Here is a 16011-nt window from a genome sequence, read left to right as displayed (position 1 = left end):
CTGTATAAGGATGGCAGAGCAACAGGTTAGAAAGAGCTTGGGCCCCTGACAACTTTTTCTAGCAAAGCTACCTGGTCAGCTCATACTTTTACACAGGAAAGAAATAAACTTTTTATTTTATTAAAAAAGTATTATTTTAGGGCTTCCCTGGTGGCGCAGTGGTTGAGAGTCCGCCTGCCGATGCAGGGGACACGGGTTCGTGCCCCGGTGTGGGAGGATCCCACATGCCGCGGAGCGGCTGGGCCCGTGAGCCATGGCCACTGAGCCTGCGCGTCCGGAGCCTGTTGCTCCGCAACGGGAGAGGCCACAACAGTGAGAGGCCCGCGTACCGCAAAAAAAAAAAAAAAAAAAAAAAAAAAAAAAAAGTATTATTTTAGGGCTTCCCTGGTGGCGCAGTTGTTGAGAGTCCACTTGCCGATGCAGGGGTCGCGGGTTCGTGCCCCGGTCTGGGAAGATCCCACATGCCGCGGAGCGGCTGCGCCCGTGAGCCATGGCCGCTGAGCCTGCGCGTCCGGAGCCTGTGCTCCGCAACGGGAGAGGCCACAGCAGTGAGAGGCCCGCGTACCGCAAAAAAAAAAAAAAAAATATATATATATATATTATTTTAGACCACAATTATTTTTCAGTTTCTCCATCACAGAAGCCAAACCTGTATCTTAACTAATACAAATTTCAAGTTAAGGAGTATGGGCTTTGTCAATCATACAATGGCATATAAAATGTTGTTAAGAAAAAGAAAAGGAAGGCCTAAATTAGGGCAGTGGCAGTGAGAGCAGAAAATGAAGAAAGCCATTTTGGAGGCTAAAGCTACAGATTATACAATTGGGCAAAAGGAGAGGTAAGAATTTGAAGTTTTACATCTGAGCCACTCAGAAGATGCTTATCCCATTAATCAAGATAGGAAACATGAAAGAGGAAGAGTAGTATATAAATTGAGTAGATCTAATTGTCCAAAAGGCTGTGAGAAATGTGTGTTAAGTGCTTAAGAGAGCAGAACTTGACTTTAGAATTAGGGCTCATTTGCACAAAAATGATGGTTTAAACAGCAGGAACAAATGAGATTTCAAAGGGAGAGGTCACAGTAAAGGCAAAACTTTAGTGTTTCAGTTCCCCTATCCTTTAAAAAAAACAAAATAGGGCTTCCCTGGTGGTGCAGTGGTTGAGAGTCTGCCTGCCGATGCAGGGGACACATGTTCGTGTCCCGGTCCGGGAAGATCCCACATGCCGCAGAACAGCTGGGCCTATGAGCCGTGGCCGCTAAGCCTGCGCGTCCGGAGCCTGTGCTCCGAAACGGGAGAGGCCCGCGTACCGCAAAAAATAAAATAAAATAAAAAAATATATATATAATAATTTAAAGTTTACTCCTTTAAGTGAAATATGAATGTCCTATGTGTTTACCTCACAATCATTTTCAGTAGTTAATGGACATTCTCATGATTCAGGCATTCAATCAATTTCATTGATTAGCTGAACACCACAGACTGCAGTAGTCATTTTGATCTTTATATAGGTTTTTTTTGTTTTTCTTTTTTTTTTTAAATTGAAGTATAGGGACTTCCCTGGTGGTCCAGTGGTAAAGAATCCGTCTTACAATGCAGGGGATGCAGGTTCAATCACTGGTCAGGGAACTAAGATCCCACAGGCTGTGGGGCAACTAAGCCCACGTGACGCAAACTACAGAGCCCACATGCCCTGGAGCCTGCGTGGTACTGAAGGGCTATGTTCTACTTTGGTAGAAATAGGACTGAATTGATGCCCTGCCGTTAGGCCGTAGCGCTGCTAGGATTGCATCGATCTTCCTGTTTGTACTGTTTGTAACTATGGCCCCATCTTAAGTATTTCTAATTGAGAAACAAAACCTCAGGAAACCGAAACTTAACCAGCCGCTCTCGCTTCTGTAACTATGCTTGCTGAACCCCCTTTTCCAACCATCCAACCAATCAGACGGTGACTAGTGTCTTTGTTTAAAAGTTAGCCAATCAGTACTCCCCACCCCTGGAAAGCCCCGCAGAAGGTCCCGAGCTTGTTTGTACCTGTCTATAAAAGAGCTGTACTAAACTCCATCGGGACCTCTTAGCGTCACCGGCAACGAGTGCGCGGAGGTCCAGGTTCGAACCTGCAATAAATGACCCTTGCCGTTTGGCTTTGACTCTCGTCTCTGGTGGTCTTGTGGAGGGGTCTCGCGACCGTGGGCATTTCATTTGGGGGCTCGTCCGGGATGCCCCCAAGCCCACCAGACATCAGGTCAACGGGTCATCGCTGACAACCGATCGGTAAGTAAGCTGGCTCAAGGTACCTTCTGTTTTGGGGACTAGGACAGTCCTGGCGGACGCGCTATAGGACACATAGTCGGGCGTGGTTGGAGACGTCCACCGCGACCCATCTGGGGGTTGATAGCCCATCTGAAGCGCGCACGCGATAACCTCCCTTCCTCCTTTTACAGGCTCCGCTATTGGGACTGCTCTTAATCACTTTCGTTTTCAGAATAACCTTTTCTAACCAATCCCTTCCAGGACCTAAATATGGGCCAAACACAGAGTACCCCTCTCTCCCTCCTTCTAATTTTGGGGATGTGAAATCCCGAGGACACGATCTCAGTCTGGACATCCGGAAAAGAAAACTTATTACCTTCTGCCGCTCTGAATGGCCAACTTTCGGGGTTGGTTGGCCCACCGAGGGTACCTTTTGTCTTCCTATAGTCCTAAAAATTAAATCTAGAGTTTTCTTACCAGGGAAAGAAGGCCATCCGGACCAAATCCCCTAAATCTTGTATGGCAGGACCTGGTAGAAAACCCACCTCCCTGGATGGCCCCCTTTTTGTCATCAGGGACATATAAGATCCTTACGGCCCGACCAACTAAACCTCCCAAGCCTCAGACCTCAACCGCACCCATACTTTCTGACAGCCAAGACCTCCTTCTCATAGAACCCCCCCCATATCAACATCCTCCTTTGGCCCCACAACCGGTCCCCCTTCCTGCTCCTGATCCTGCTCCTCTCCCCTTGGAAGAACCTCCTGTGGCCCCTCCCGAAGGGCCACCCAGGTCAGAACCGGAGGCCCGAGAGGCAGAGGCACTGCCGGCCCTCCTGCCCAATGAAAATAACTCCCCTGGGCCGGCTGGACGCACCCGTGGACGCACTCAGCGCGACCCAGGGTTCCGCCATCCAGATTCCACCCACAGCCCTACCCCTGCGAGAAATAGGCCCTCCCGATGAGACAGGGAACCCCCGACTCCAATATTGGCCATTCTCTACCAGTGACTTATATAATTGGAAAACCCAGAATGCTCGTTTTTCTGATAATCCTAAAGACTTGATAGCTCTTCTAGATAGTGTTATGTTTACTCATCAGCCCACCTGGGATGACTGCCAACAGCTTCTCCGGATCCTGTTCACTACCGAGGAACGAGAACGAATCCAGCTGGAGGCAAGAAAACTGGTTCCTGGAGATGATGGTCAACCCACCGCTAACCCTGATCTTATTAATGCAGCCTTTCCCTTAACTCGCCCCCCGCAGGATGATTGGGACTATAACACCGGAGAAGGTAGGGGACGACTGCTCATTTATCGCCAGACTCTAATGGCGGGTCTCCGGGCTGCCGCGCGCAAGCCCACTAATTTGGCCAAGGTATATTCAATTGTACAAGGTAAAACAGAAAGTCCCTCCTCTTACTTAGAAAGATTAATGGAAGCCTTCAGGCAATATACCCCTATGGATCCAGAGACCTCCGAAAATCAGGCTGCCGTTGTAATGTCCTTCGTTAACCAGGCAGCCCCTGATATTAAAAAGAAACTCCAGAAGTTAGAAGATCTGGAGGGCAAACAGATACAGGACCTACTCCGTATTGCTCAGCGCGTCTTTAATAACCGAGACGCCCCAGAGGATAAACAACTTAAAGCCACTGAGAAAATGACTAAGGTCCTGGCCGCCATTGTTCAGAAAGATCAAGGGGGCCCCCCAGCCACTCGACCTCCCAGGCGACCATTGGACAGAGATCAATGTGCCTATTGCAAGGAAAAAGGCCATTGGGCTCGGGAATGCCCCAAAAAAAGGCAGCCGCGCCCCAACCAGGGGCAATGGCAACCGAAGGCCACCACCCCAGTCCTGTTTACACATGATGCAGAGTAGGGGGGACGGGGTCGGACCCCCTCCCCGAACCCAGGGTAACCCTACAAGTGGAGGGGAAACCAGTCCAATTCCTGGTGGATACAGGGGCACAGCATTCGGTCTTGGTTAAGCCCCACGGGAAAATTTCTGACAAAACCTCCTGGGTCCAGGGAGCTACGGGAGTTAAACGTTACCCCTGGACCACTCAGAGAACTGTAGACTTGGGCACGGGAAAAGTAACCCACTCCTTTCTGGTCATTCCCGATAGCCCTTGCCCCTTACTGGGGAGAGACTTACTTACTAAAATGGGAGCGCAAATTCATTTTCGGTCAGAGGGGCCGATCATAACAGACCCTCACAACCAACCCATATCTGTGCTCACCCTGAACTTGGAAGATGAGTACCGACTTCACCAGGAACCACCCTCCCAAAATCAAGATATAAAGTCATGGCTTCAGCAGTTCCCCGAAGCATGGGCAGAAACAGGTGGGATGGGACTAGCCAAACATCGCCCAGCCCTATTCATAGAAATCAAACCAGGGGCAGATCCTGCACCTGTCCGACAATATCCCATGCCCATAGAGGCCAAAACTGGTATCACTCCACATATTCGCCGGCTTCTTGACCTAGGTATACTGCGTCCCTGCCAGTCGGCCTGGAACACACCCCTGCTGCCAGTCCGCAAACCTAACAGTAAAGACTACCGCCCAGTACAGGACCTGAGGGAAGTTAACAGACGAGTCATAGACATCCATCCTACCGTACCCAATCCATATACTCTTTTGAGCGCCCTTAGTCCAGAAAAACAATGGTATACTGTGCTGGACCTCAAAGATGCCTTTTTTAGTTTACCCTTAGCACCCAAAAGTCAAGAACTCTTTGCCTTCGAATGGTCGGATCCCGAGGGAGGCATAAACGGACAACTCACCTGGACCAGACTTCCCCAAGGATTCAAGAACTCACCTACCTTGTTTGATGAGGCCCTACACGAGGATCTCAGTGAGTACCGGAGACAAAACCCCAATATAACCCTCCTGCAGTATGTTGATGATCTCTTAATAGCTGCTGGGACCGCTGAAGCCTGCCTGCAGGGAACCAGAAACATCCTACAGACTCTCGGCACCCTGGGATACCGGGCCTCTGCCAAAAAGGCGCAGATCTGCAGGCCTGAGGTAACTTACCTGGGATACCTACTGAAAGGGGGGCAACGATGGCTCACAGATGCACGGAAAGAGACTGTCCTCCGCATCCCCAGACCCACCACGCCTCGACAGGTGAGAGAATTTTTGGGGTCAGCTGGGTTCTGCCGTTTATGGATACCCAAATTTGCTGAAATGGCCAAACCACTATACTTAGCCACCAAAGAACAGACGCCCTTTGAATGGACAGAGGAGGCTGAGCAATCGTTTCAGCAGATCAAAACTGCCTTGCTATCCGCACCCGCCCTGGGTCTCCCTGATGTCTCCAAACCCTTCCACCTCTTTGTGGATGAAAACAAAGGCATAGCTAAGGCCGTGTTGACCCAACCCCTCGGTCCTTGGACCAGGCCTATCGCTTACCTATCGAAGAAATTGGACCCCGTGGCTGCAGGCTGGCCTCCTTGCCTCCGGGTGATCGCCGCCACAGCCCTAATGGTAAAGGATGCCAACAAACTAACTATGGGACAGGAATTACATGTCACCACCCCCCACGCCATCGACGGGGTTCTCAAACAGCCTCCCGACCGATGGATGAGCAATGCTCGATTGGTCCACTACCAGGGTCTACTGTTAAATCCTCTCAAAATCAGCTACACTCCACCACGGGCTTTAAACCCTGCCTCTCTATTACCTGACCCAGACTTAGACTCCCCACTCCATGATTGTGCAGAGGTACTGGCTCAGATCCATGGGGTTCGGGAAGACCTACGTGACCAGCCCCTATTAGATGCACAAGTCACATGGTTCACTGACGGCAGCAGTTTTGTCCAGCAAGGTCAGAGGTATGCGGGGGCAGCGGTAACATCGGAAACTGAGGTGATATGGGCAAAGACTCTCCCCCCAGGGACCTCAGCCCAAAAAGCTGAATTAATTGCCCTGACCCAAGCTCTCAAGATGAGCAAAGACCAAAAAGCCACCATATATACAGACAGCCGGTATGCTTTCGCTACCGCACACATACATGGGGCAATATACCGAGAGCGGGGACTACTCACAGCAGAGGGCAAAGACATCAAGAACAAAGAGGAAATCCTGGCCTTGCTAGCGGCCATATGGGAACCCAAAAAGTTAGCCATTGTACATTGCCCGGGGCATCAAAAACCCACAAATCCAGTCGCCCGGGGCAACAATTTGGCAGACCAGACGGCTCGAAAGGCGGCATACACTCCAATACCATTACTTCCCCTACAACTGCCGGATCCAGGGCCCCGGGAATTACCGCCCCAACCCGACTACTCGGAAGATGACATTAGATGGATAAACAAACTCCCTCTAACCCAGGTTAAAGACGGATGGTGGCGGGACGCTAAGAACAATATCCTCCTTCCAGAAAAACTAGGAGCCTTGGTCCTTGAACGGATCCATCGTAGCACCCACTTGGGCGCCCGACGGCTACAGGATCTCATCAGACAGACTGGACTTAAAATTAAAAATGTCTCTGAAAAAACTGAACGACTGGTTGCTGGCTGTGCAGTCTGCCAACTCCATAACACCCACCCACCAACCGCTGGCATCCGGGAAAGAGGGAACCAGCCCGGAGCCTACTGGGAAGTGGACTTCACGGAGGTAAAGCCTGGCAAATATGGATATAGATATTTACTGGTGTTTATAGATACCTTTTCAGGTTGGACTGAGGCATTCCCGACCAAGAATGAGACAGCACAAATAGTAGCTAAAAAGCTACTAGAAGAAATCCTGCCCAGGTATGGCTTTCCAGTTATGATAGGGTCAGACAACGAAGGGCCGGCCTTCGTTTCTAAGGTAAGTCAGGATCTGGCTTCCATACTTGGGGCTGATTGGAAATTACATTGTGCATACCGCCCCCAGAGTTCAGGACAGGTAGAAAGAATGAATAGAACTCTAAAAGAGACCTTGACTAAATTAACCATGGAGACTGGCGCTAACTGGGTAGTCCTACTCCCCTACGCTCTGTTTAGGGTGCGAAATTCCCCCTATAAGCTAGGATTTACCCCCTACGAAATAATACATGGTAGGCTTCCTCCTATTATCCCTAACCTAAAGACTAACCTTTTCCAATCGTACCCAGAAAATAATCTCCTGTCTTCCCTCCAAGCCTTACAGCGGATACACGAGACAATCTGGCCCAAACTAAAAGAGCTATATACAACAGGACCCCCGCCTACTCCACACCAGCTCCGACCAGGTGACTGGGTCCTTGTCAAACGCCATCGACAAGAGACCCTAGAACCCAGGTGGAAAGGACCTTACCAGATCATCCTGACAACGCCGACGGCCATCAAGGTGGACAGCATAGCTGCCTGGATCCATTACACCCACGTCAAGCCGGTGGACCCACTTTCTGACCTCATCAAGTCCACTAAAGCTGACGTCACCTGGACGGTTGATCGGAGTAAGGACAATCCCCTCAAACTGACCTTACGCCATACCCTCCCCCATGAGGACCAAGGTACTGCTGATAGCTCTAATGACAGTCCTAACCCTCAACCCTCGGGCCACGAGGGGAGGATTCAACCCCCCCCACACTAAGAATGCTTTAATGCAACAACTACATGGTGCACCGTGCGAGTGCAGGGGAGGTACTAGCGAGACTCCTGTTGTTCCCCGAAGGTATACTCATATGCAGGATTGCGGGGGAATAACTGCATACCTTGTTCAGGTATATGGAGGCACCGGGGTCAAAACCAGCTGGCAATGCCACCATAAGCCTAAACCACTCCCCCCCCCGAGCTATTTGCCCCTGTTCTACTTTTCAGGAATCAATGCATAGCACGTGCTACTCCTCTTACCAGCAATGTACAGGGACCAATAACAAGACTTATTTCACAGCCACACTACAGAATAATAAAAGTCCCACCATTAGTGATAATAATAAATACCTTCAGGCTGGATGCATTGGCACTCCCAGGACCCCAGTGTGCTGGAATACCAGGGCCCCCATACATATGTCAGATGGTGGAGGGCCCCAAGACGAAGTGCGCCAGATAGAAACCCGAAGACAAATAGAAAAGGCCTATCAGGATCTGTACCCACAGCTCAGCTACCACCCCCTAATTCGCCCTAAGGTCAATCCCTCTGAACTGGACCCCCAAACCACGACTATACTAGAAGTTACTTTTGCGCTTTTAAATACCACCAACCCCAACTTAGCACAAGATTGCTGGCTCTGCCTTCCTCAAGGACCGCCCCGCCCTATAGCCATCCCCATTTTCGCCAATTTAAACATCAGCAAACAATGTAACCCAACTTTACTCCCCGAGCCGTTTCCCATACAATTTTCAAAGTTTTCAACTACCTTTAATACCTCATGCTTTGTCAAGAACGATTCCCTCTCTAACGCCAGTATTGACTTGGGAATCCTTTCATCTACTGGATGTAGTCAGTATATCCCCGTAAACTCCTCCCTCTGTAGTCCTAACACCACTGTCTTTGTCTGTGGGAATAACCTAGCATACACCTATTTACCCCAGAACTGGACAGGGGTCTGCAACCTAGCCACCCTCCTCCCTAATGTAGACCTGATCTCGGGAGACACTCCATTGCCCATTCCCAGCTTTGACCTTTGGGCAGGAAGAACCAAACGAGCCATTACAGCCATACCCCTCCTGGTAGGACTAGGAATTACAGGAGCTGTGGCCACAGGGAGTACAGGTCTTGGGGTCTCCCTTCACTCCTATAATCAGCTGTCTAGACAATTAATAGAAGATGTAGAAGCCCTCTCTGGAACCATTCAGGACTTACAGGACCAATTAGATTCGCTGGCCGAGGTGGTCCTACAAAATAGGTGGGGCTTAGACTTGCTGACAGCTGAACAGGGTGGGATATGCCTCGCCCTAAAAGAAAAATGTTGTTTTTATGCAAATAAATCAGGCATTGTAAGAAACAAAATTCACCAGCTCCAGGAAGACTTAGCCCGCCGCCGGAAAGAATTAGCGGACAATCCCCTTTGGTCAGGATTTCATGGGATGCTTCCCTTCCTCCTCCCCTTTCTGGGCCCTCTACTATGCCTCCTTTTCCTCCTCACTATAGGCCCCTGTATATTCAACAGAATCATGGATTTCGTCCGAAAAAGAATAAACACAGTTCAGCTAATGGTATTAAGATCACAATATCAGCCATACGAGGACTTAGAAAATGAAGAAACTGAGCCTTGAGGACCCAAGATTGGCTCCTCTGGTTCATGAAAGAAGGGGGAATGAAGGGCTATGTTCTACTTTGGTAGAAATAGGACTGAATTGATGCCCTGCCATTAGGCCGTAGCGCTGCTAGGATTGCATCGATCTTCCTGTTTGTACTGTTTGTAACTATGGCCCCATCTTAAGTATTTCTAATTGAGAAACAAAACCTCAGGAAACCGAAACTTAACCAGCCGCTCTCGCTTCTGTAACTATGCTTGCTGAACCCCCTTTTCCAACCATCCAACCAATCAGACGGTGACTAGTGTCTTTGTTTAAAAGTTAGCCAATCAGTACTCCCCACCCCTGGAAAGCCCCGCAGAAGGTCCCGAGCTTGTTTGTACCTGTCTATAAAAGAGCTATACTAAACTCCATCGGGACCTCTTAGCGTCACCGGCAACGAGTGCGCGGAGGTCCAGGTTCGAACCTGCAATAAATGACCCTTGCCGTTTGGCTTTGACTCTCGTCTCTGGTGGTCTTGTGGAGGGGTCTCGCGACCGTGGGCATTTCAGTACAACTAGAAAGAAGCCTGCACACTGCAAGGAAAGATCCCGCATACCTCAAAGAAGATTCCGTGTGCCGCAACTAAGACCCAATGCAGCCAAAAATAAATTAAATAAATAAATAATAAATCTTAAAAAATAAAAATGAAGTATAGTTGATTTACAATGTTGGGTTAATTTCTACAGTACCACAAAGTGATTCAGTTATACATATATACATTTATTATATTCTTTTCCATTACGGTTTATCTCAGGATATTGACTATAGTTCCCTGTGCTATGCAGTAGGATGATCTTTATATAGTTTTAAGTCATTTTTTATTTTTAGTCACATCATTTAATTTGTTCCCATAATGGACCTTATTGGTTAAATACCAGAAAAATAATGGTGAAACACACCAAATTAAGGAGGAATATAGAAATATTTCTGAAAATCTCAAAATGTTTCCCCAAAGTGACATTTGTATGGTCAAAATTATTTACGAAGCCCAGCAAGGTATTTCTGGTACTTCAAAAATAAATTTAAAAAGAGGAATGATTATTATATGCAATTTAGTACGAGGGGAAAACCTATCACATTTTAATTTTTTTTTAAATAAAGAGGTGCTTGTATTGTTACTTATATGTGGAATCTAAAAAATAAAACAAATGAACAAATATAACAAAGCAGAAACAGACTCAAAGATACAAAGAACAAACTAGTGGCTACCAAAGGGGAGGGGCGTAGGGGAAGGGGCAAAGTAGGTGAAGGGGATTAAGAGGTACAAGCTGCTAGGTATAAAATTAAAAAGTTATAAGAATGTAATATACAGCACAGGGAATATGCAACTGAGTCCCCCTAAAACTGAGTTCCCCTGCTGAGTTTATTATTAACCTCTCTATCCAAAACTTTATTCCATTTCTTGTCCCACACCTTTTCCTCTCAAGATAGAAGAATATCAAACTAAAGGGGGTACTGAAATCAAACAGGTCCTGGGTGGGGGTCCTCCTGTGTACAAAAGCCCCTCCATTTCCCCCATTTTTTGTTTGTAAAAAATGTCTCTAGTCTTCCAGGCTTTCCCTGAGTTCCAAAGAGCAGGCACAGGCAGTTACTAATTAGGGAAATGAGAGAATGCAGAAACAAAGGAAAAGCGGTTAAACAAGAAAAATAATGGCAGTAATTCAGCAATAAAGCAGAATCCTAGTTCCTCCTCAAGGGATATACATAACAATCTGACAGACATCTTTGTCAGGAACTAAGGCCCCCCACTCACCCAGGTGAAGGACAGTGACTACATTCTCAAGCACTAGACCCCAGACTGGTTGGAACCAGAAGATTGATGATTGAGATTCCTGAAATGTCATCCTGCTACCTCACCACCAAGCAATCAGAAGAAAGTCATGAATCTTGCAGCCCTCACCCCCAAATCTTGCTTTTAAAACTGATCCCCTGAAAACCATCCAGGAGTTTGGGTCTTTTGAGCATGAGCTGCCCATACTCCTTCCTGGGCCCTACAATAAATGGTGTACTTTCCTTCACCATACCCAGTGTCAATAAATAGGCTTTGCTGCATGGCAGGTGACCAGACTCAAGTTTGGTTCAATAACAAATATAGTCAATATTTTATAATAACTTTGTATTGTGGGGCCTTTAGCGACTTTCCACCCCCTCACTTGTTCCCGTAAACCAATTCTTCTCCCTATCGTGCTCCACTCCTTCTCCCTATCGAAACCAATTCTTGGAGTTTTTCAGTTGACGGGGACTTGCCAGACAGCGGGTAATTTTCCAGTTGCCCGTAACAGGTATACGCCCTAACCGCCACAATGAACAGACAACTATAACGGCCAGAAGGTGGGACAAAAGTTCCTAAGCCAATGAATTCAAAAGTCACCACATTTACCCAATCATTGTGAGAATATACCCGCCCTATGAGTAAATAAACCTATAAAAAGTATGTGATTCCGCTTTTAGGGGTTCCCCATCGGCCTCCTGCGTGAGGTTCAGGGAACCCCGGTGCATCGGCTCCTAATAAACCTCTTGCGTGTTGCAACGGCTCTCGACTCTTGGCGGTTCTTGGGCGAGTTGGAATCCCTCGTAGACCGCTTGGGTCTAACAGTATGATGTGTAATCTATAAAAATATTGAATTACTGTGGTTTACACCTGAAAATAATATAAGTCAACTATAATAATAATAAAAAAGAAGTGCTTATAATCACTCTAAAACCTTCACTCATAAAATCATTTGGATTTTTTAAGTACCAAACACAACAATTCCAAACAGGTTCTGAGAGCAGTTTTTATTGACTTTTTTATGCTCTATTAGATAAAGAGATTCTAATATACATTCTGTCACAAAACATATTCATTTAAAAGGTATCATCAAATTTTTTCTTTTATAATTAAACGGTGCATCACTTGATAATGGGGAAAAAATCTAAATTTGTATATATGAGACTGCAATAAAAAATAATCTCTAAAAAAAAAATAATCTCTAACATATCAATCCAAGTTAAATAACTTTTACTTAAAGTTACTTAACATTGTTCATGCAAAAGTGATATTTTTAAAAATTTCTACAGATCTTCAGATTATATATTATGAAATCTAGAGAACTGTATTCTTCAAAGAAAAATCTGAAGACAGTTAACCTAATTTGTTATTTTAAAATTACATACAGAACATATTTACACAATATAGTAAATGTAAATGTAGTATTTTGACTTTAAGTTGTGTTAAAAAGAAAATAGATTGGGATTGATATATATACACTAAATGTATAAAATGGATAACTAATAAGAACCTGCTGTATAAAAAAATAAAACTCAAAAAAAAAAAAGAAAATAGAAAAGCAATAAATTTTCTTCAGCAGAAGAGATCGAAGGCACTAATAAGTTTGGTATCATTTACTGAGATTGTATGCTTTCAAGAAAAAATGCAACTACAGCATTATTACTTGAGGGTTCATTTTCATTATCTAAATTTCCTTATAGTAGGATCTCATAAACAGACCTCACAAAAGATTTATGAACCTGTCCTCATTATTACTTACATGTATAAAGTGGAAGCAACAAATAAATTTAGTTCAAACAAATTGAAGGTCAAGTTTTCCAGAAAGCAGGTTAAAAAATTATGTTTCAGTTAGGCTAAAAAAATGTATATATCCATACCTCCCAATTACTGTATGTTTTAAATGTATTCAATCAACAATTACACTTTTGAATATATGCCAGTAACTATGATATGTGAACGCTATCCAAAAGTTTTTGCAAACATTTACTGAGCAGCTACTTTGTGTTATCGGACCAATCGCTTACTGGTTTTTTTTTGGCTGCACTGCACAGCTTGTGGGATCTTAGTTCCCCAAACAGGGACTGAACCTGTGCCCCCTGCAGTGGAAGCACAGAGTCCTAACCACTGGACCGCCAGGGAATTCCCACCAACTTTACTTTGATAGCCTATACAGTCCTCCCTGGAAATCCGCCCAGGATTGGTTCCAAAACTCTCCACAGACACCAACATTCCTTATGTACGTAGTACCTTAGCCATCAACTCACCACTAAATTACTGATACTGAACTCTCGCAACTTAAGTTTTTAAGACTCATGAATAAAAAGTAAAATTGTAAAAGAAAATTAATTTTCAATTATTATTTTACTGCTGCTCTCTTTGGTATTCCTGCCATGGTACTTTTGGGTTACCAGTTAACCTTGGATAAATGAAAACTAAACTCAAGGCAATAAGTGTCTTTGCTTTCTTCTCATGATTGTCAAAACTGCTGAAGTTAATCACAAAATATTAACCTTTTAGCTAGGTTTTCAGATCCGATAAAATTTCCCCTCAAATGAATGACCATGCGTGCTTTCTACTTCGATTTTTTTTAATAATAAGGAGGAAAAGGAGGTAATTCCTGTCTCCCTCCTCCCATCCCCAAAGAGCTGAGAAGTTAAGATGCTGTTTCTTACAAAAACCTCTCCCTACCCATGACGAAGCAACCAAGGATGCCAAGGCAAACCCGGAGATTCCTAAATCTTCAGCAGATTGTAACAAAGAAAACCAAAATTTGACAAAATTCTTCCTTCATTTCCACTGTTTCTGCAAAGATCAACTACTTTCTTGCTTTTAAAAAAAGACCACTGCAGGAATGCTGGCTGTACACTTAATGAATAAAACTGCCCTAACGCAGAACCTGACGCTCCCTACTACCAAAGGAGGGCCTTAGTCAGAGGTTAACTACCGAGTACGGCAAACACTTTAGCAGTCACTCCCTCGCAAACGACAGAAAATGAAGACGTCTCTTTCGAATCTGAGGACAGTCGTGAGGTATCTCCCCCGTCCTCTTCCATTACCAGCCTTGTTCCTTTCTGAATCAGGCAGTCCATCAGCCAACCTCCTTTGTCAGTAAAGGGGGTTGATGGTCAGAATCTTTTCGAGACAAAGATTGTTGGAATAGTTCCCTGGAACCCAAGGGATCTCTGTTAAGGCATCAGAGTCCTCGCCAAGCCCCGACAATAACAAACCAACCAAAGCCTGCGTTCCCCATCACCGCCACCATTTACAGCTCTTCCTAGCCAGGGCTGAGACTCAGACCAGGAAAACCTTTTCCTTTCAGGGAAGTAAGAAGGCGCCAGGTCTGTTTCCTCAGGCCCTTCCTCTCCTCCACTGCTCCCTCAGAACACCTCTATATCTTGAGCTGCTAAGCACGCTTTCAACCGCCAAGCAGCCCCGTCCCAGACACACCCAAGATGGCTCCAACCACCTACCAGAGGAAACAGCTGAGCCACCACTCCAGCGATGCCGTCCTCTCGACTGCGGATATCCCCATTGGTCCAGCCAGAGAGCGCGAGACAACCCGAGAGTTCTGACAGCCAATCGGGAGACGGCGCGCTCCGGCGCTCCCGCGTTGCCAACGGTACGCGCGCGGAAGTTCTGAGGCGTGGACCCAGTGGGTGTGCAGCCAATGGGCTCCGGGCCAGGTGGTGGGAACCTTCAGTGTCCGACTCCTCCCATTTCGGGTTCGTGTTAGGCCTGGCCGTTACGCCTTGGGGGGTCCTCCGTCCCTGCTGAAGCGAGGCGGGACTGTTTTTGCTGAGGTGAGGTCTAGTAAATGGTGAAGTACTTCCCGGCCAGAGGGCACCTGGGGCCGTGGGGTCTCGGTGGCGTGCAGTGGGAGAGGAGTCCGACCCGCGGGGGAACCCAGCCTCGCCAACGGAGCGGGAGGCGTGGAAACCGCAGTCGAGCCGGTGTAACCGAGGCACGGTCGTGGTTGGCCCTCCCGACGGCTCTTTCGGCCCAGCACCCGGGAACGCGGCGGAGCTCTCGGCCGCGTGGATCCCAGCCCTGTCACCTCCCTTCTTTCACCCACGTGCAGTCCCGGGCTGGAGAAGGGACTGCGGGCGCTCTGAGTTCTCAGCCCGCATTCCAGTCTCTTGTCACCCGGTGCACATCTTCATGTGAGGTGATTCCTAAGCAGCTGGGGAACCTGAGGCTGTAAAAGGGGCTGCGGGGAGTGGACTGCAGTCCAAAATCCAGAAGCAGAATTTGATGGTTTAACCACTGACCCATTTCACAGGTAAGACCACACAAACCCTAAATAAGTAAAATCATTTACCCGAGATCACGGAGTTGAGGTCAGATCCTAAGAGCTCCTGACCCTCGTTAACCACAATCCAATAAGAATTATCCCCAACAGGTAGTTAAATAAGGAACAGTATGTAATTTTGCTCTTCGGCAGGTGGAAACCTGCAGTGAGCTCTGCATGTATTAATGAGGCGGTGGATTGGAATAATCAAAAAACGGGCTCAAAAACCAGGCTGCTTGGTTCCTTAGTTGTTCTCTGCCACTTACAGTGTGGCGGCTTTAGCTTCCTTGTGAGAAAAACGGGCATGCTAATTTATCCCACATGATTGTTAGGTACATTAATACGAGCACGTGAAGTATTTAGAAGCCTGCCTGTCACATGGTTTATACGCAATAAATGTTCATTACTGTCGTCACAATTAAAACATAACAGGAAATGGTCACAGTTTCCTAAGAGCCTATTTGTAAAAACGAAAAGTAACCATAAAA

At 46.7% G+C, this 16011-nt stretch overlaps 4 protein-coding genes across 12 annotated transcripts in view; 3 read left to right on the top strand and 1 right to left on the bottom strand.

The window, feature by feature from the left end:
* The window catches only part of CAB39L (calcium binding protein 39 like), a 106383-nt gene extending 91599 nt beyond the window's left edge, over positions 1 to 14784 (bottom strand). For 3 of the 8 annotated variants that reach the window (XM_032611320.1, XM_032611323.1, XM_032611321.1), the window contains exon 1: positions 14706 to 14745. The gene's annotated coding sequence lies outside the window, so the exon portion shown is untranslated. Of the gene's footprint in view, positions 1 to 5667; positions 5737 to 14705 lie in introns of those variants that run through there. The other 5 variants (XM_032611327.1, XM_032611325.1, XM_032611322.1 and 2 more) reach the window with 5 other exon arrangements.
* On the top strand, positions 2111 to 9468 carry LOC116743099 (syncytin-1-like). The gene is made up of 2 exons (XM_032611319.1): positions 2111 to 2273; positions 7382 to 9468. Exon 2 carries the CDS (start codon positions 7950 to 7952, stop codon positions 9438 to 9440), a length of 1491 nt encoding a protein of 496 aa, XP_032467210.1. The 5' UTR covers positions 2111 to 2273; positions 7382 to 7949; the 3' UTR covers positions 9441 to 9468.
* LOC116742927 lies at positions 2273 to 7067 on the top strand. Its single transcript, XM_032610885.1, is given in 3 exon segments — positions 2273 to 4074; positions 4125 to 6985; positions 6988 to 7067. Coding segments are annotated over 3 exon segments (3921 nt in total). The 5' UTR covers positions 2273 to 3094.
* A 151-nt stretch (positions 14785 to 14935) lies between the features above and the next one.
* Positions 14936 to 16011, top strand: part of LOC116742984 (histone-lysine N-methyltransferase SETDB2-like) — an 82652-nt gene continuing 81576 nt past the window's right edge. The window contains exon 1 of one of the 2 annotated variants that reach the window (XM_032610926.1): positions 14936 to 15514. The gene's annotated coding sequence lies outside the window, so the exon portion shown is untranslated. The remainder of the gene's footprint in view (positions 15515 to 16011) is intronic. The other variant, XM_032610928.1, reaches the window with a different exon arrangement.

Source organism: Phocoena sinus, chromosome 18, assembly GCF_008692025.1.
Source record: "Phocoena sinus isolate mPhoSin1 chromosome 18, mPhoSin1.pri, whole genome shotgun sequence".
NCBI classification, from domain to species: Eukaryota; Metazoa; Chordata; class Mammalia; order Artiodactyla; family Phocoenidae; genus Phocoena; species Phocoena sinus.
Note: the sequence above shows the minus strand (reverse complement) of the source record. Positions and strands in the feature narration are given on the sequence as shown.

Bases quoted from the DNA above. Each gene is read 5' to 3' on its own strand.
- LOC116743099 (XM_032611319.1), top strand. From the start codon at position 7,950: ATGGAGGCACCGGGGTCAAAACCAGCTGGCAATGCCACCATAAGCCTA.